The 20,139-nt window shown below is 39.5% G+C and overlaps 1 protein-coding gene across 4 annotated transcripts in view; it reads left to right on the plus strand.

Moving 5' to 3' along the window:
* The window catches only part of LOC131470240 (voltage-dependent calcium channel subunit alpha-2/delta-1), a 97,179-nt gene that overhangs the window by 68,087 nt on the left and 8,953 nt on the right, over positions 1-20,139 (plus strand). For all 4 annotated transcript variants that reach the window (XM_058645938.1, XM_058645941.1, XM_058645937.1 and 1 more), the window contains 13 exons: positions 815-891; positions 5,541-5,601; positions 5,688-5,779; positions 9,834-9,915; positions 12,962-13,024; positions 13,590-13,693; positions 14,265-14,354; positions 14,454-14,521; positions 14,624-14,662; positions 14,744-14,815; positions 18,630-18,782; positions 19,506-19,558; positions 19,946-20,001. In XM_058645938.1, the coding sequence (XP_058501921.1) occupies positions 815-891; positions 5,541-5,601; positions 5,688-5,779; positions 9,834-9,915; positions 12,962-13,024; positions 13,590-13,693; positions 14,265-14,354; positions 14,454-14,521; positions 14,624-14,662; positions 14,744-14,815; positions 18,630-18,782; positions 19,506-19,558; positions 19,946-20,001 (1,010 nt within the window). The remainder of the gene's footprint in view (positions 1-814; positions 892-5,540; positions 5,602-5,687; positions 5,780-9,833; positions 9,916-12,961; positions 13,025-13,589; positions 13,694-14,264; positions 14,355-14,453; positions 14,522-14,623; positions 14,663-14,743; positions 14,816-18,629; positions 18,783-19,505; positions 19,559-19,945; positions 20,002-20,139) is intronic.

The raw sequence follows: 20,139 nt of genomic DNA on the forward strand, positions 1-20,139 counted from the left end.
CTTATTAGATACACTTTAAATGCTTTTAAATGCCACTTTATTACTTTATTAGACTATCAAAGTGGTCATACATTTTAATCAAAATGTCTTATTTCTTACTACCATATACAGTATAAGCATTGACTAGAATCTTGTTAACAAGTTGTTTACACCTAATAAAGTCTTATAAAATGAATAAGACTTTATGGATATTAATAACAGTGTGAAACACATTTATTATTGGCTTGCAAGCTATTTATGAACACTAATATAACATTTATTAACAAACAGTTTTAATAAGATGGTTGATGACAGTAATATGGCTTTAAGGGTTTAATATTAGTGCCTTATAAATTGTAATAAATCCTTTATTATAACATGTAACAATGCTTCTTTGCAGCTACTTAATCTTAAGTGAAAACTGTTTTATTAAAGATAATAAATTGAAGAATTGTTGATAAAGATTATAATGGATACTTTTATACTCACAACTGTTTATAAAGTACATCATGTCTATGAGTGTCTAATTAGAGCTTATGTATCAAAAGGAATAATAATTGTTAGTGTATTATGCTTTCATGAACATGAATATGTACTTATTTATGTTTACAAGCGTCTTATGAGTGGTTTATTTTTTTGTTAATTACAGGCAATTACCATGACCCCGTAAATAAATTGTTTCCCTTAATTTTTATTTTTCTACTGACTGACAGGAAATGATTTAAAAGTCATTTGTGGGGAAACACCAAAGGCTTCAATGACCTTTGCTGTGGAACGTTGCTGACTTTTCCAAAACAAGTGATTCACTCTGTCCGTTAACTGTGTTTCTCTGCAGCCTGGCTCTTGCTCTGCCGAAATACAGCGAGCACTTCATTCAAGCTAAACTGGGGGACGACATGAAACAAGCCATGTGTGAGTACAGCACACGCCCTCATGATAAACACCACATAAATTCATTTTTTCTGGTGCCTCTCGTCTCCTGGGGTCGTATACTTCACTGTCTTCACTTGCTCCTCGCTGGATCCACAACCACTCCTTTGTTATTTGCTCCTCAGATCAGTGGATCCCCCACAGAGCTTTTCTTTTGTAGTGTAACCCACTGGTCAGTCGCCCTGCACTCCCACACACACACTCATCCACATGCTGTCTCTCTCTCCCAGCCACAGCCCCGGCCCCAAAGCACTGGCTCTTTTGATCTTCTTGTCTCTCTCTTCTCTCTTTCTTGTCTGGAACCTCTATCTGGCTTAAAGGAGAAGATGAAAAACTCCTTCACCTCCTCTCCTCACTCATTATCGCCTCTTCTTCTAAACTTCTTCATCTTGACTTCTTCAGATGAAGAAGTTTATTTCATCTTTTGTTGCTTAAAACAAAGGATCTAAAGTAAGGACAGACCTAACTCTGGATTTTTTTTCGCTCGTCTGTTTTCCTCTGTCTCTTTATCTCATCTGTAAAACTGTCTTCACCTCGTTCTCTTTACTCCTCCCAACATCCCTCTCCCTTTCCTCCCTTCATTTTCCTCAGCTCTTTTCTCTGCTCTCTCAAGGCCATCTCACTGCATGATTCACTGTGGCTTCCTCATCTAACAGCTCAAAACACAAACTGATGTTCTTATGAATCACAAGGACAAAACTCAAACGGCACTGTTTGCAACTGCCACATTTCTAAATGCTGTGCATTTTCTGATGCTACTTATTTCCTCTTGTCCTGCTTTTCACTGGGATTTCACAGCTTCTACTTGGGGCAAGTACTGTTTTCTGTCCTTTAAACCTTTTCTTCTTGTGATGCTTCTCCAGTGCATGGATACTTTGCATGCTGTGACATACTGTTCAGGCCACATTTGACCCCAAAATACCCTCTACCATCATTATTTTAGCCTAAAATTCAATTAGGTTTACCAAAGTGACCCAAATACACAAATAAGGACCTTTGTACAGGTTAGAGCTGGGCAATGATGCAGTATCTTTATCTAATGTGATATAATTATCATTATAAAGTTCAATAACAAAGGTTCAGTATAGAACAAACTGAGACACAATTGCTGTGAATGTTTTATCTCAGATTTGTCAGATGTTTTTGTTTAGTGTTTCAAAAATAAGGGTTCTTTAATTTTCTCTCAGAACTCAGTCTTTAACTATCTGATATTTGGAATTAAATAACCCTAACAATAAAAAAAACCTATTTGTGATGCAAAATGAATGCATAAATAACCAAAACAGACAGCAATTAACTCATTTATGACTCGATATTAAGTAGTGGGACCCATGAAATCAATCAGGGGCTGCATTCGGCCCACGGGCTATGAGTTTGACACTTTTGGTGTAAGGGTTAATAATACAAGGGATTTATCTCATATGTTTTTGTTCATTGTTTTGTCCACCATTAGGTGCCTTTTTCAATTTTTAATCATCAATATTGCCTCATTTGAAAAGTCTGACTGTTATGTTTATAGCCAGATCAACCATAATGGATCAACTTTGACCTTTATTCATTTTAGACCCATCAGTGTCAGTTAATTGAAGGACAATTGTGTTTTTGGCAAATTTTGAACTTTAAAACACTTGGTGGAGTTAAGTAATGTTGAATTAAAACTGATGTTTTTTTCATTAAGATATAGAATTGAAGACCTGACTATATAATAAATCTGAACAGTTCTGGTTCTTTCTTGCCATTCTCAAAATGTATTGAAATCATTATGGCTGTTATATTTGTATGTCGTAAACAGGACATAATAATGTGTTATAGTATAAACAACCATAAAATACACTCTTCCTGCTCTCTGAAACATTAAATAATGATCAATCATCCATTTATTGTCAATGAGGCTATTCATACATTGATACTGAAAATAGATTTTGTACGTCAAAATTCAGATTCAAATGACCTGGGTTGCAAGGAGTATGTGATGGTATGTGATATGAGCTCAAAATTAAATTAAATTAATTAAATTAATTAAACTAATGACATCTGTGACGATATTTCACATCATTTCAACATAATAAAATAAAATATGATGCAAAATATCAAAAACAGACAGAAATAACTCATTATAGCTTGATATTAAGTGGTGGGCTGAATGTTGCCCATGTGCCACGAGTTTGAGACTCTGGTGTAAGGGTTTATGTGAGAGATAGACAGATGATAGTGGAATACGATGACTTAATAGATGTGTGGGTGGATGTTTTAATCAAGGGATGCAGTCAGTAAAAAAACAGGATTCAGCACATAACATCTGGATTTAGTGGATTTTTCATCACCATGACGTGATGCCACGAAGCATAAACTTCTAATGGTATGAGATATTGCAGCAGATGAGATTTGAGTGAGCTTTTCGGCCCGCCTATCACTCCCTCTCTGCCATAACGAGTCTGTCACTGTGCCATAAAGGCTGTCGGAATGTTTACAGGCCCGTTAAAGAAAGTAACACACCGCGTCTCACTGCCACAGGCTGCTCCGAGAGGGAATTGGGGACTCGAAAGTTTTCTGTACAGCCATATAGAGTTACACTCTTGGAGCCAGACCACCAATAGCTTAATCCATTTTAGCACTTTGCTACAGTAGGTGGTTTCTGCAGCCACCTGTCCTCTTAATATATTAGGGACGTTCACTAGCCAAGAGTGTGATCGATGAACTTTTTCCCCCCTCATGTTGCAGGAATACAGTGTTCGTTGAGTAAATAACCCAATGCAGGTGTTGAAGAGAGTTGGCGACAGAGAAATAATATCGAGGAAAAACAGCAGAAAAAAGTATCTGGTGTGGAAAGCAGTTGGACAAATAGACATACTGCCGTGGTCCACAGTGACAGAAGGACAATGAATCTGCCCGTTTGTGCTTTATGTGAAGGACGCCGTTTCATCCCACACCAGATTTGCATGACCCTGAGGAAACTCGCTGCTCAGTAATTATTTCTGCAGACTGCACCACACGACTTCATATAGTTTTAAAGGCTGTGTCTAAAATGTCTCCATTTTAAGACAGCGGTGAATGATGGCCATTGATGCCTGTCATGTCATTTATGAGATAAGAATTTCCAGGCAGTATTTTAAATGGATTCCAGAGCCAGGCGGTGAAAGGAATTGTCTGTATCCCTACTGTATTTCTTTGCTCACATGCTCATGCTATCAAAACATTTAATATTAAATATTTCTTGAAAGTGCATTCCATTTTTTGTCTATTAGGTTTGGATCAGGGCTGATCTATTTAAAAGTACAAAAAACAAAAAAACAAAAAAATGTAACGCCTACAAATTTCCGACCTTACATTCAAATATAGACTATGGTTTTAAACAACAATTCGATCTATATAATTATACTATTTCTTTTATCAATTTATTATCAGCTAAAAATTAAGAATTATTTTATTTTTTATGACCTTATGATGAGCCCTTTATGTTCATATTTTACAGCAGCTCCTTTTCCGTGGAGTGCTTTTGGTGGCAATATGCAACTTCGCCCCTAGATGTCACTCAATCCTACACACTGCTCCTTTAATAGTTGGAATGAGGTCATGTGCTAATGCTCTATCATGGTTTGAATCTAACTATCAAATTCAGTTTTCTTAAATTAGTATTTAAATGTCTCAATATTCTTTCGAAAAAGCCCCAGAATCCCTCTCAGGTTTTATCCAAAGACAAGATATTGACAGAGTAACTGGGTGTGCAGTGAATGGTAACTGTAAAATACGCCATCATCCCTCTACATTTGAACAATCTGCTTTTTTGTTTCTGTAAGAGGTTGTCAGGTATGGCATTCACTACCAAATGAAACCAAATACATTTTAGATATAAAAACCTTTTAATTTGAAGGTAAACTGTTGGGTCAAATCAAATCAGAGCTGAAGTCATTTTAACTAGACATATACTTGTTATACTCAGATCATATACTGTATGTGCATGTTTGCTTTGCGATACGTGTGCTGTGATGTATTTCATTGTGCGGCTTTGTTGTGTATATTTGCAGATAGATAGATAGATAGATAGATATCCCTCTGTACAAGAGCATCCATTACCGTGTTTTGGGAATTTCTTCATCCATCTCTGCATATTTTTTTCAAGGTATGACATCATCTCTCAAATGATGAATGATTTTCTATCTTCCCTGCTTCCCCCCCTCCCCCATCTCTCTTTTTCTTTCCCCTTGGGGTTACAACAGGGCAAGGAGGCAAGTATTTCTCAGTCAGTTATTCTATCACTGCACCTCAATCCACAGTCTATGCTTTCATCCATCACCTCATATCTGGCCCGAATTCCATATTTCATGCTTGTGTGCTAACCCTGTTTGTAGCCGTGTGTGTGTGTGTGTGTGAGATGTTCAGCTGTGTCCATGTATCACCCACCAGCCTTTCACCTGCAACATCTGATATGACCATTGAATTGTCAAGTGTGTCTGGACTCTTGAAGTGGTCTCAGTCACGCAGCACAAATGCATAGTGTACATTTCATCCTTTTATAAATAGAAATGATGCTTTATTGTACACTCGTCCACCTGCAGTGATAATATATAGTGGGATACCTCACAGTTGTGTCAGTTAGAAACTTGAACCTGTTGTTTTTGTCTTCTCAAAAGCCATGGAGACCATGCAGCTGGAGAGGTTTGATGAGTACGGTTACACCTACATTGCGCCAAGGTGAGTGCTCCCTGTACTCTCCCGCAGAACCGATTTTTACTATGAGCAAGTGCAAGGATTGAAACTGATCAATAACATTTCTTCAGGGATTATTGCAAAGAGCTTAAAGTGTCAACCAACAACACCCAGTTTCTCCTGGACTTCAACGAGTACATCGATAGAAACACTCCAGGTGTCTGTGAGTCATGCATCTCTTTTTTTCACACTCCATGAATTGTCACAGGTTGTGAGCACTGTTTTCCTGTATTATTGTATTGCAATTCTACCAATCCATGCAGTTTCACCTGAGTAATATTTGGGATGTTGCAATTAGGGATGGGGAATGGTATCAGTCAGTATCGGTCCATTAACGATCAAAATCACTGGATCCAACATAGGACAGATAATGCAATGCTTCACTATGCACATGAGGTGTGAAAATGTAAATAAAAATCAGCAAAGGCATTTTGGCTGAGTCATGTTTTGGCTGTTTATTTCTTCTTTTTGGGAGAAGAATATCTGTTAAACATTTGGAGAATAATGATCATTGAAAAGACTTACTTTACTTAGGCCCAATTATCAATGGTGCTTCTGTAACTAGTCTTTTTTTTCTAGGAAGGGTACTTGGCTCTACGCTAACCCTTTTTTTCACCTCAGGGGTTAGGTGGTCCACATTTTGTCTAGCCTCTACCACTTGACCTGTCCAGCATGTGTGACTGTGCCAGCAGTAGCTCTCGGGGTCATTGAGGCACGCGAACCCTCACACTGCTACCGGCGTGTGAGGGAGACATGCCCTTGTATTTAAAGGGCATGTCTTTGAAATAACTCAGCACAAATGTGTTGATGACAGCTTCATAGTTCATAAATGGCCTAAAATGGTCTAATATCGGTATTGGTAGATACTCAAGTTTGTGATATTGGCATTGTCACTCAGTCAGTCATCATCTACCGCTTTATCCTCCACCAGAGGGCCGCGGGGGTGCTGTGCCAATCCCAGCTACATCGGGCGATAGGCGGGGTACACCCTGGACAGTTCGCCAGTCCATCGCAGGGCCACACACAGATAGAGACAAACAACCATTCACTCTCACACTCACTCCTACGGTCAATTTAGAGTGTCCAATTTACCTACTCCCCACATTGCATGTTTTTGGACTGTGGGAGGAAGCCGGAGAACCCGGAGAGAACCCACACACACACGGGGAGAACATGCAAACTCCATGCAGAAAGGCCCATGTTCGAACCCGGGTCTTCTCGCTGCAAGGCGAGAGTGCTAACCACTACACCACCGTGTGGCCCTATTGGCATTGTATCGGACGTAAACAAGTTGTAACGTCCCATCCCTAGTTTCAGTATAAGGGGTGCTGTTTGTAAAGTGGCTCACATTGAAAAGGACATTTTGGCACAGCTGCAAAAAAATGCTTTAAATAGTGGTGTGAACTTTGCACTGCATTGGAGCAACGTTTGTGTATGTCAGTGCATGTAAAGTGATGAAAGACATCGCTTCTCACTCTGTCACCCCACAGGAAAGTGTGTCACTAAATACCTTGCCAAAGTTGAATTCATTCAAAAAGTGGCCGTTCAATCACCTCTGGTTTTACACACTTGTTCGACGAACATCCAGAAGCAACTGGTTTGAGGATCTCGTTACGCTGGCGGGAGTTTGGACATCACAATCACATACATATGTTGGGGGACAGCCAATTGAAAACCTTAAAAACAAGCAATAACATCTTAAAATCAATCCTGAACCGGACAGGATGCCAGTGGAGGGAGGAGTAAACTGGTGTAATGTGGTCACGCTTTCTTTTTCTGGTCACAAAACGAAGAGACAACTGTTCTATGCCCACATAGTAGCCCAACCTATCAAAGTCTTTGTGGGGGAGGTAGGGTTTTATCTTTGCTAAGAGGCATAGCTGAACTAATCTGTTTGTCCAGTTTAAAGGGGATGTTGAAAATCACACCAAGATTCATCAAAGTTAAAGAGCCATGAGTGTGGACACAGATGTCCACTTGGTCCAGTCATCCAAAAACAACAATGTCTGTCTTATTTTCATTGAGATTCAGGGAATTTAATTATATCCCAGATTGGTAATTATACAATTTATTAGGGACTGAAAAAGACTTGAAGGCAAGTTGATCTGGATATTGTCTGCAAAACAATCTAAATGTGTGAGCCACAAACTCTATAGCATTCTGGTGTGTGCAGAAAATGTTTTTCTTGCTAGAAGTATTCACTCTCAGCGATGGTCAACCTGGAAGGTCGGAGCATGACTTTGGTCATCAGATTATTGTGCAGCTTGAGCAAAGTGACATCAGCCACATCGACTTGGGTTTCCTAGAAGCCTGATGCTGTCATGCTACACAGTGACTCATATTGTTTGACTTGTCATCATCTAATGGATCTCACGCCTGGTATGGTTTACCGCCATCATCAGGCTAATGGATCTAAGTATCCTTGATCTGTTTTAACCCAAGGTCAATCATAGAAGAAGGCGTTAACGTTTTTCTCGCTGCTGCGTTGAAACGACTGGCGTACTTCACATGATGTTTCCTGTTTTGAAGTGCTTTCATAATCAGTACCTTGACATCACCTCCCTCCTCAAACTCCAACAGTCGTTCAGAGAGGAGCTACAAAAACATGTCTCTCTGCTGGATGATTGCCTAACAAGAGCCTTGAGATCAGTTGTTCATGTATTCTTGAAGAATGTTCTGGCGAAACACACTTGCTGTTGTACAACCTCTTATCTTTACTGTCATACAATTAATCACTGCTGCTCCCATTATTCCTACTGTCAGCCAGAGATCAGATTTACTACAGGGATATTGGGATTAGTGCATGGCTTCTTTTTTAAATTGATTGTTAGAATAGAATAGAATAGAATAGAATAGAATAGAATAGAATAGAATAGAATAATGCTTGTTATATGGGATAAGAAGTGACAAAGTTAAAATCCAACAGACTCACCAATTAATACGAGACACATAATCAGTAAATGAAAGAAAAATGACCATAAGGTGGTAGAGTGGCTTGCACTGTTACCTCACAGCAATAAGTTCACAGGTTTGAATCCCAGTTTAATCAAGAGGATTTCTGTGTGGAATTTGCATGCAAGTTGCGGGCCACACAACATCTCACCGAGGGCCGTGATTGGCCCGCAGGCCGTAGTTTGGACACCCCTGAGTTAGACAGAGATTGTGATGTATCGCTATTTGATTGTCTTGCAATTTGTTGATTATCACAGACTCGTTGTATCGTGATATTATTGGTATCGTGGACCATGTGTTGCTTATTGTATCGTGTCGTGAGATACCCTGTGATTCCCATCATGCAACATCAGTGAGTGTCATTCAATCAGAATCCTTCTCTGTGATCAGGACATGCCTAATTAAAAACTTTTCCAAAACATTCATTTAATTTCAGGCCTGTAAATGTTTTTGTTTTTTTTCTAATATAAAATTTCCAGCAATTTCATGATCATGAGAAATCACTGTATTAGATGTGGAAGCCAGCTACTTTTTGTAGCGTCTCCTCAGGAGTGAATATATTATAGAGTAGGACTGCGATAACTTATGTGTATGTTGAAGTATGGAAGTTATGAAAATGCAGCCTGGAAAAAAATATGGAAACAGGAGGAGGAACATCAGATCTGGCAGCTCGGGACAAGAGTCAATTATGGACAAGTCAGTTTTGGAGAATCATCGTTAAGTACATATTATTCAAGGAATGAGGGAGAAAGTGATGACATTCACCAAGAACCCAGCGGTCAGTCATTTATAATTCTTAAGATGATATTCGCACTTCAGTATGCCTTTGAAAGTAACACGTCTAATGATATCAGAGCAGAACTTCTTCCCATTTAGTTAAAAGTGTGCTTTTTCATCTTGTAGGACAGCTGGGTCATTTGTGATCATGTAGGATCTGAGGAAGTTCTTCATTTGTTCACAGAGTTGGAATCATTTTAGGTAACAAAATATTGATGAATCCCAGATTTGTGCTTCAAACGCACAGTTTAAACACACACATAAGACAAAAAAAAGAACAACAACAAAAAACCAAAAACATGATGAAGTGGTTGATTTATTCATGATAGCCCAGGGAAAGAAACTGAGTCAATTTGTTCAGCTGCATGAGCAAAAGCTGGTCTGGAAAGATGACAGCACGCATGGACGCAGTGGGACTTGGCTCCAGAATGTGGTGTCATTGTTGTGCTGTGATGTCTGCAATATGTAAAATGTATCTTGTCTTTAAGGTAATGTGTCCCTCGTGAGTCGACTGATCCTGGACGCAGGTCTGACGGCTGAACTGGTTAAACTTTGGAACGAGCAGACAGTGTGAGTGCCAAACCTTTGTGCTCTTCCCTGCCTTAAAGCGATGCAAATATATTAATCTTGAACGGCCCGACCTAAAGCCATAACCCTCGTCTTTTGCTTTGTGGTATTTTACATTAGTTGTAACATATCTTGTGCTCATTTCGTGCTCAGTTTTCTTCATTTCACTTCCACTTTGAGTGAACTGATCACAACTCGTGAAACTTGATAAAAGCACGAAATGCATATTACACCCTAGTGTACTCAGCTCTGCCAAGACGTGCTGTGATATGAAAAAACTCAAAATAATGACCTCAGCCCGTCCTTTCATTGTGTGCCCACTTGTCTGATATAATTCAAAAACACACTTGCACGCACTGCAGGGTGTCTGTTAAGCATTAGGAAATATAGAGACAAATGATTCTGTCCATAAGAACAAATGGTTCTGAGCACAGCTGCCAGAACATTTACAGATCCAAAAAATACACAATATATCATCAGTCCAAGAGAGTCACATTGGTTACCAATCACACACAGAATCAACTTTGAAATCCCGCTATTTGTCTTTAAAACAGTAGTTCATAGTATTTTAAATGAACAAATATCTGTGACGAGTTCATACAGTGTTGATTAAGTAGCAGTATTTAGATCTTTTGTCACGCTGCTCACAGGAGGTGATTTGTGTTATGTCAAGACAGACGGAGCCAACAGCAAAAAGTAAAGCACGGTGACCACAAACAGGCAGGAGTACGACTGAGAACACATAGAAGCGTCCATGAAGATTTCCGGAAGTGAATTAACTGATAGTATTGCTTGACAGCGTCTGTTTTTCAGATGAAGGAGCTAGCGTACAAGTAATGTTACATCACCAAAATTGCCCAAAGCAACGCCCAGCAGCTTAAAAGCACTCAAAGGTCTCGGATTCAACTCCTAGGTCACTTTAGGTTCGTCAAGTCAAGGCACTGACACGAGTAGCTACGCAAATAGCACGGTGCTTTTTCGCATCATTTGTTCCATTCACTCAAATTTAAAAATCAACTTTCAACTTTGGGGAAAACTTTGCCTCATACAATGACGTGAAAAACAATCGGCGTTAAGATTTTAAGGAAAAAGTTATCATCTCGAGGAAGGCTTGTGCCACTCTTGCGATAGACATGAATGCATACAAAAATAAATCAAAGGGGTCCTTGCGGCGTGAGCGATGTGAATGGCACCAATGTGAAAATGTGTGTTCATTTAATCTTCCTCCAGTGTTTGGTCTAATCTCACCAATTTTACAACTTTCCTAAAGCATGAATATTATGTTTTTCTTCTCACTGCCTCAAGACCTCATGACAACTGCCCAGTGACTGTCTAACACGGGCTGAAAACACAACAGTCGTGCAAATTTCTTTCTCATGATTATGTGTTTTCTGTGGAGTACTTTCAAAAAGGAACCAGCTGTCTCCTTCTCGTGCTTTATGACATTGATTTTTTTTTTGTCACTTGCAGCTCGTACAACTTGTGATGCAATTTCTGTAGAAGCCTGGTAGGACAGACTATCTCATTTCGCAATATTTTGACTGCCAACGAAGGCTAGACTGCACTCATGAAGTTCCTTTTTCCCTTGCAGTTACGAGTGTTAAGCGCTAGATGTTGAAGTCTGTTGTAATAGAGGTATTAACAAAATACAGTTTTGGTTTTTTTGGTTCAGATTTAATTGGTAACAAAACCCCATCTTTTGGGGCTAATTCCACCAAATGCCTGTGTTTGAAAAATGTCAAGAACAGGGCTGAGAGCTGAGGGGAGGGAGAGACAGGAGGAGGAGGAGGTTGATTGGGGAGCAGTGCAGGCTGGTAGTGAAATCTGACACTGAGTTGCATCGAGAAAAGGAGCGAGAAAGGCAGGCGGAGTCTGGGACAACAAGGCTTGCGGTGATTGGACGAGATGGGGATGAAAGAGTGTGACACTTATTCCAAAGTGTGACGGGGGTAATATTAATACAGAGAAGATTACTACCTGGATAGATGCCATATACACTGGTTTACACCTGGAAAAAGGTGATTGAGAGGTTAAGTTATGCTTTATGAAAGCTAGGGTCATACTATCATTCAAGTGTGAGGATAGGTCACACTAAATAAGGTACTTCATGGCTTCTCAATCCTGGTCCTGGGAATCCAATGCCCTGCATGTTCAGACGTTTCCCTGCTCCAACACACCTGATTCAAAAGTTCAGCTCCTGGAAACGAGCCATTCCTTTGCAGAGCTTTTTCTGGATCTTCTTTTTTTCTGATAATGTGTTCATTTATCATATGCATCAGTCTCCTGTCCCACATTAGGTCCTCTCATACTTTTACATTTTAAAAAGTAAACGTACGAGTATCTTCCTTTTTCCGTTTTGCTTTTTTGACGCTGTCAAATTAAGAGCTGGACAGTAAATTACAAAAGAATCTAAATTGCTATGAGACCAATCGTGCATTATCCAAATTATGAAGGACTCTGCAGTTATTTGAATAGAATAAAATGTGTGTGACAGAACAGCTTTTTGATGGACAGGAATTCACTCGTGTTGTTCACATGATAAAATATGTTTTGACGCCGACAGGAATAAAAAACATCAACTCAATATGACTTGAATACATTTTGTCATCAAAATGTCAGTTGAAATGGAAAAAAAAAGACCTGTCATACCAATTATGATATTCCAATAGCCATATCTATCAAAATGAATGCAGAGACAAAAGAGGTTGAAAATGGTTGACAAACTTCAGTTGGTGAGGAATTCAGTCGAAACGCCAAATGACATGGTGACAACTTAGTTTGAATTAACATTTTTACTATGGTGGGCAACTCTATTCATATTATATGTTGCTGTTTTACTTTCTCATCTTGACAAACTTTTATAAAACCACTTGAAGCTGTAGCACCAAATGAAGTGCATTAATCCAAACGAAATTGAGCAAGTTGTATTCATATCAATTGATTACTTGTGTTTGTATGTTACCAACTTTTCACGTTTCAACCACTTTTGTTTTTCCATGTATGTTATCGACTCTTATGTCTGACTGGTTTTTGTCTTCCATGATCACAGGGATGGAGTTGCGGCCAGGTTTGTCGCCACAGATGGAGGAATCACGAGGGTCTACCCAAGAAGGTAGGCTCCCTCCGATCTTCACTTCCATCACTTATAGCTCTTGCATTTTGAAATAACACAGCAGGTACATGATCACATATCTGATGGTGAAAATCTGTGAGATGAAAATGGATACAGACTGTAATACTCTGAGGTTCAGAACTTTCACTTTACTCACCTGCTCCACTGGGTTTTCTCCCAGAACATGGAGGATTAGACATGTTCGGCTGTGCTTGCCAGGCCGGTGCAGGACGCGGGTCACATCCACATATCCAGTTTCCTCAATTTCCTCGCTGCTGCTTTTTGTCTGACCTACATTTGGGACTCTCATTTAGTCCGACTAGAACATTCCAGCTCGAGATGAATGCATATTCCTGCTGGCCATAAAACATGAAATTGTTATTGCTTGTCATATATTAGCTACAATGGGTGTGACGTCTATTTATGTGACGAACACTTGGCAACAGATTAAAGTGTAATTGCATTGATAGATCTGATCTAAGCTCATACAGATAAGCTACTCTTTTGTTTTATGCATATAATTGTCCATGTATCATTTTATGTATATTTTGTTTTGTATCTTCAGTGCTGGGGAAGAGTGGACAGAAAATCCTGAGACATATGAGTCCAGTTTCTACAAGAGGACCCTGGACAATGAAATTTATATTTTCACAGCTCCAGCTTTCAACAGTAAGTCTTAAATATCATGGATGTGTATGTGTGTGTGTGTGTGTGTGTGTGTGCATGGAGGATCTTCAGTCTGGTCTGGCTCTGATCCTATCCTGCTCTCTGCCTTTTGGACGTCATCCCAACCCTACTGGCAAAGATCACACTCTCAGATATCGTCTGCTATCACCCTCTTTAATCCCTCTCCTCTTCCCGCTGTGTCTTTCAGCACTCATCTGCACTCGCTCTCTCCCTCTTCTTTCCTGTCCTGCTATCTCTCCTGATCTCTCCAACACACACCCGGACAGTTAAATGTCAGTGTAATGGAGCCACACTTACAGCCACACTTGACTGGATTAACACATGTAGCTGCTTCACAGGCTCCACTTCTGCTGGCATAAATTACAAGCAGCTAAAAATGTGTGGAATCCCCACCCCCCCCCCCACCATCCACAATGGAAGGCGATTACTGTCATTCCCAACTGTGGTTCTTTCACATTCTCCTCCGTGAACCTTTCAATATGAATTTAGCAAAATTGCAATGATTGCCGTGTGTCGTCCCTTGTGTGTGTGTTTTTTTCCTTCTCGAGCACAGCCGAGACCAGAGAGTCTGTTTCCGAGACAGGTATTCTAGTGAGCAAAGCAGTGGACCTCACCATTGACAAAGTCACACTCAAACCAGCAGGTCAGTGTTGCAGAGATTGTGTGTGGTGATGCAACACAGTTGACTCAGTAGCTATTCATCAAGGTTCTACCTCTGTGTGTTTTGTGGCTTGTTCTGTAGTGGTTGGAGTGAAACTCAATGTCTCGTTCTGGATGAACTCTTTCATGAATGCTACTCTGAAAAACAATGTAAGTTGTGTTGTTGAATCATTATCTGTGCTGTATTATATCAAATCACTCTGACACCTTTAGCTATGCATTCATTTCTGTTTATTTGACTCCCTCTCCCAGTGCAAGGATGAGATCTGCGGCTGTCTGCGGAATGACAAGGTATGAAAAAATTTGTTGTTTAACCATTTTGACAAGTGATTTTTCATTAACACTTAGTTTTATTGCATTTTTACCATGCAGCATGTAGACTGTGTGATTCTCGATGATGGAGGTTTTCTTCTCATGTCCAATCAAGAGGAGTACCTCACACTGGTGAGTGATACAATGAAGTGTTAGGGAATGTTTTAGGGGTAACCAACACTTTACCCCTTTTTATACACACAAAAATGTAACTGTATGCACATCATTATGAGAACTTGAAGCTCATGTATCAAGTCAAATCATGGATTTCACTCAGACATTCTAAATCACATTGATGCTGCACCTGTGAAAACACTTTAGTCATGTGTCAGAGTATAAAACTGGCCTCAAGTGACCATTGTATCTGTTTCTCATTGTTGAAGGTGAACTTAATTGTGTTGTTTGTACAAGAAGTACTCTAAATGGTATTTCAGGACAAAAAAAAACCCATCAAAACACTTGTGAAGATGTGAAAAAGGGAACTTATTTCATCACACTTTGATGAATATGTATCACTGGCTTCCTGAAGTCAAAGCGCACATGAACACTGCTGATGGGTGCTGTTTTAATTTGTGTTGAAATGTTTGGGGAAAAAAACAATATTGCATTACAAAATGATGTGTTACATTACAGCATTACCTTCGGAGAGAAGTAGTACTTTTGTGTGACCAAACTAAAAATACGCCTTCACAGACATATAATCTGTTTAATAGTAAAGATCTTTAAATCTCATCACTTTGATTGTAATTACCATCATCACACAGCCGAGTCTGGCCCGTAGTCTGTAAATCTATACTGAAATAGCAGGAATGACAGACAGAACACCATAGAGCTGTGCTTAACTTGGCAGGTATACTTCTTCAAGCTTAAAGTAGAATTCCTCACTGTTGTACTTGCATTTTATTGTGATGTTCTTGTGCTTTAATAGCAAATTCAAAATAATGCAAGGTTAATGCTTTCAGCGCTGAGAATGTAATTTAAGAACTGAGAAATTGTGGACACAAAGTTCTAGGTTACACGTAACGTTGAAAATGTAGTCCATGTGACGTGTTTGTGATGAAACATTTCACACACAGGAAAAGCAGGTGTGAATTAGAACAACCACTGCCAATAGGAATGGTATTAATCTTTTTTTTGTGGGTTCACCTGGGTTCAAAAAATCCTGGGTTTATCTGCTCATTGTAGTATGAAAGAAGAATTTGTGTTTAGTTTATTTAATCCTTTCAAATCATCAATCAATAAATAAGTTACATATAGTCGGTCAAAATCAAGACTTTGCCTGCATTCATTTGACTCTTTGTCTCCACCTCTGGATTCTCTTACCTTTGTCTAAGGAATCCATCAATCTCATACAGAGGTCAAATAACGGGCTTATGTCTCGGCTAAGTTATGAGAACGGCCGGTTAGTTCAGAATTGTTTGAATACTCCTGCAGGACATCAGTACATCAAATTCTCCAGTCAAATAGAGCGCTAGTCACTGGAGGAGGATCAAAGGGAAGTTTGGGATGTGTTTTAGTCAGTCGTGGAAGCTGTAGTGAGGTGAGTCCCTTGTGAATCCCAGAGGTCAGAGAGACTGTGTTACCTCCCCTTTAATCTGACTGCTCGAGGCCCCTGTGTGTATCTGTGTGTCAGTGGTCGGAAATACAATGGCTTTGGCAACATTTCATGTCAAGTCAAGACAGGACATCTGAGTCCCTTGATCCCTCTGACCTTTCACAACGTCTTGCATATACTGTAATTTAAATTCTTCAAGCATCTTCCTATCTTGTTTTCAGATCTCTGTGTCCATTGGGATTATGCAGACTATTTGGCTGCCTTTGTGCCACAGCTAAATTAAAATGTTTCCTTTTCTCAGCAAAAAACATTGCGTACACACAACAGCTATTAACTGATGACACCGACAGTCCGCCTCCATGTCTGTTTATGTTCTGAAGTCACGTTTAATCACGCGAGTTGAGATCCCAAATCCCTGGAATCTCCTCTCTGAAATGGTTTGATTAAACACCAAGTGTGTGGTCATGCGTCTTGACTGGATCGTCTAGTCTGTGCATTCTCAGGATTAAAACATTGAAATTGGGGTACAAAGTGTGTTGTGTCTGTGGTCTCCCACGTTTTTAAAATCAAGCCAGATTTGAACATCCTCTAGTTTGGGCAGACATTAGCCTTGTAATGTGAACATAGCCTTTGCCACATGTTCTTATGTTAATCAGGAACTATTGGTTTCACCTGTTTTCTCCCACAGCTGAGGGTAATCAGTCCCAGTGAGAGGTTTTATATGCAGATTGGAGATTTCCTATTCAATTGGGTCTTTGTCTCCAAGAAGGACAGTAGTCTTTCTGTACTTCTCTTCTGAATGGGAAAAAAATGTGTTTCTAATTGTGGTCCCCTCCCCACACTATTTTACCTTTAGTTTTGGTTAGTGGGTGACAGTGTGGTTTTATTTCCACCATCTTTAAGAAAACCCAATCGCTCATTTGTTACAGTGTTTTGTTTTGTTTCCCAAATCATAACCCCTTTAGGTTTTGTTTTCTAAGGAAAATGAAATAGCCCAGACAGGCAAACCAGCCAAAACAATGTGTTTTACGTAGGGATGTCACAATACAACTTTTTCACTTCCGATACGATATCGATATTGCAGCCTTGAGTATTGGCCTGTACCAATTTATTTTATTTTTTATTTCGTAGTGTGGAATGTTAGAATAGGCTTGATCAAGTGATATTACTTAAACAGAGAACACTAGTCAGCATCAGTAAGTATGAGAAAAACTGACCCATTTATTATTAACCAATGGGTTACATAAATTTTAACCTTCAACATAACCTTCAACATATTTGATTTTTTGCCATGTTAATTTCATACAGTCTATGGTTAATTTCATCAGAAGGAAAGTACCAAGTGCTGATTGGGGGTGTTTTCAGAGCCCTTGTCCTGTGAACAGTTTTATAGGCGTCTCTTTTACTATTGTGGTTAATGGGAAAATTGCTTTCTGGGCCTGTGAGTATTTTTTGTGCAGTTCACAGAAGTGGCCACCTTGACAAAATTGTCTTCAAGGCAAAGGGGGCGGAGCTCTATCCAGTTCTTATAATAGATCCATGCCGCAGACGTACTTAGCTCTGTGTGTGGATCTTCAGGACACATTTAAAACACAGAAAGCTCTTGGCATGGCTGTTTTTTGGGGTATAATTAACAAACGGAGGCTGTTTATGAAATAATGTTGTTTTAGCAGCTCGCCTCAGGATGAGCTAGCATGGTGCTAACGGCTAGCTCGCGCTCGCTGTGCGGCTACGTAGCCTCTGATTTCAGAGGTTAAAGAAAAATGTTTAACCCCTGAAATAGCAGTTGCACACACACACTGTTGTTGTGATCATGTGGGCTCTACATGCATCCAACACGCAGAGCCCACATGATCACAAAAGGCGCTGCTGGATAGAAGTGCTTGAGCGGAATAACTGCTTGTATCAGAGCGCTTATATCAGAACTGTCAACATGGTGTGTGACCCTGCATGTCGTCTATTTTACACATACTTTAATTTTTAATTTACAACCACACATCTAATTGCACATTTTCTGACAGATTATTGCAGATTTGATTTAAGATTTACATTGTTAATGTCAAGCATCAGCTCAATCACCTAGGTGTCGTAGATTTGAAATATGATGGAGCATTACCAAATGACACGGTCAATAAGTCCAAATATCAGCTACTATGCAGGGTGTTTGTGTTTCCTACATGTACAGTATGCAAATTTTTTTTATTTGATTGAAAAATCCATTTTTTTTTTCCAATTTTTCATCTCTAGAGGCAATACTTCTTGACAAGTGCTTGATGTCACAAAGAACTGAATGGCTGCACATTCTGAGTGCAATATGACCATAAATCCCTGTCCAAGGAAAGAGAACACAGCTGGATTTCATAATTTCTAATTTGTGCATAACTCATCCAGATTGGACAGTTCTTTGGCGAGGTGGATCCGGTGCTGATGATCAACCTGGTCAACACGTCCCTGTATTCCTTCAACAAGACCTATGACTATCAGTCTGTGTGTGACCCAGAGAAAGACAGCAAAGCTGCAGCAGGACCGCGCTCCGTCTATGTGGTTAGAAACGCACTCATTATTCTTGCATTATTTAAAACGTGAGATAAAAGTAGTGCTGACCCAAGGTAACATAGTTTAGTTGTTGTTGCCATAAAAGTTTATTTGTAAAAAGTATAGGTAAAAGGGGAAGGTGTAAATACTTTTTTTACCACTGAAATTTGATGTTGTCTCTTCAATCAATGAACCAGTTCAAAGAAAACCAACATTTGCTTTGATAATGCATTACTACAAAATATAAAGGGCTTGATTCTAGTTTTAAATACGTTAATGGACTATATGCACATATGGCAACTCCTTTACTTGTGGTCATTTGTCGCAACTGAGAAACTTGGACTTTGGAAGTTAAAGCTTCCTTCCATTGATGGAAAATGTTTACATTGTCTTTCAATAGTTAGCTCTCACAGATTCAACATGGCCTCAAATGAAAATGTGATTTAAATTTTAGCATCCTGAGGGTCAAAGCACTGTTGCATCCCTCTTTGCACAGCCACTGTTACATTCTGTAATTCATCTTTACAATCTTTACAACAATTGTAGAACATATCTGCAACTTTTGCTGACAGACTTACCGGAAATGTGAACGTGCACATTTAGTGAATTGGATATTGATTTGGTTATTTTCTGGTTCATAAAATGAGCCATGACTGAATAGATTTCTCTCATGTCTGCCTGTTTTATTTCCGAGTTTACTCCACATGACTCTCTTTGCCTGTGACTCCCCAGCCTACCATTGCAGATCTGCTCAGTATAGGCTGGTGGGCCTCCACTGCTGCCTGGTGAGTGTCCAGGTTCTGTTTCTTTTATGTTGTTTGTGGGTGGGAGTGGGAGCTACATGTGTACGGTAGGAGTTTGTATAGGAGGTTGGATTGTATTTTGTGGAGAGATGTACCCGGGCTGGTCAGTGCCGGACAGGGTATATTACTCATATTACTCAATATTATATTGCATCAAATACCTGTGTGCTTGTCCAGCTGCAATATAATGATCTTTTAAATCACAATGACTGATACGTCCCAGGACATTTACATCACCAATGACTCCAGCCTCAGACGGATGCATGGCTACTATTAAGTAGTGTCTGGTTACTGAATGTAAACAAGTTAAAGAGGGGCTTTTGACTCATATATGACTCACTCTGGGCTTTTGTTATTTTCTGTGTCTAGGTCTTTACTCCAGCAGCTCTTCTACTGTCTGATTTTCCCCAACCTTCTAGAGCCAGGTGAGCTTTAAAAACCATGTAAACTGTATAAAACACAACCAACCAACAGCCAGAAAACTGTATTTATTTACTTTGTAATCTCACCACCTCCTCTATCCTTCCCTGTATTTATTTTTGATTAAATCTGCCTGATGTTCT

This window comes from Solea solea, chromosome 12 (genome assembly GCF_958295425.1).
Source record: "Solea solea chromosome 12, fSolSol10.1, whole genome shotgun sequence".
NCBI lineage: Eukaryota > Metazoa > Chordata > Actinopteri > Pleuronectiformes > Soleidae > Solea > Solea solea.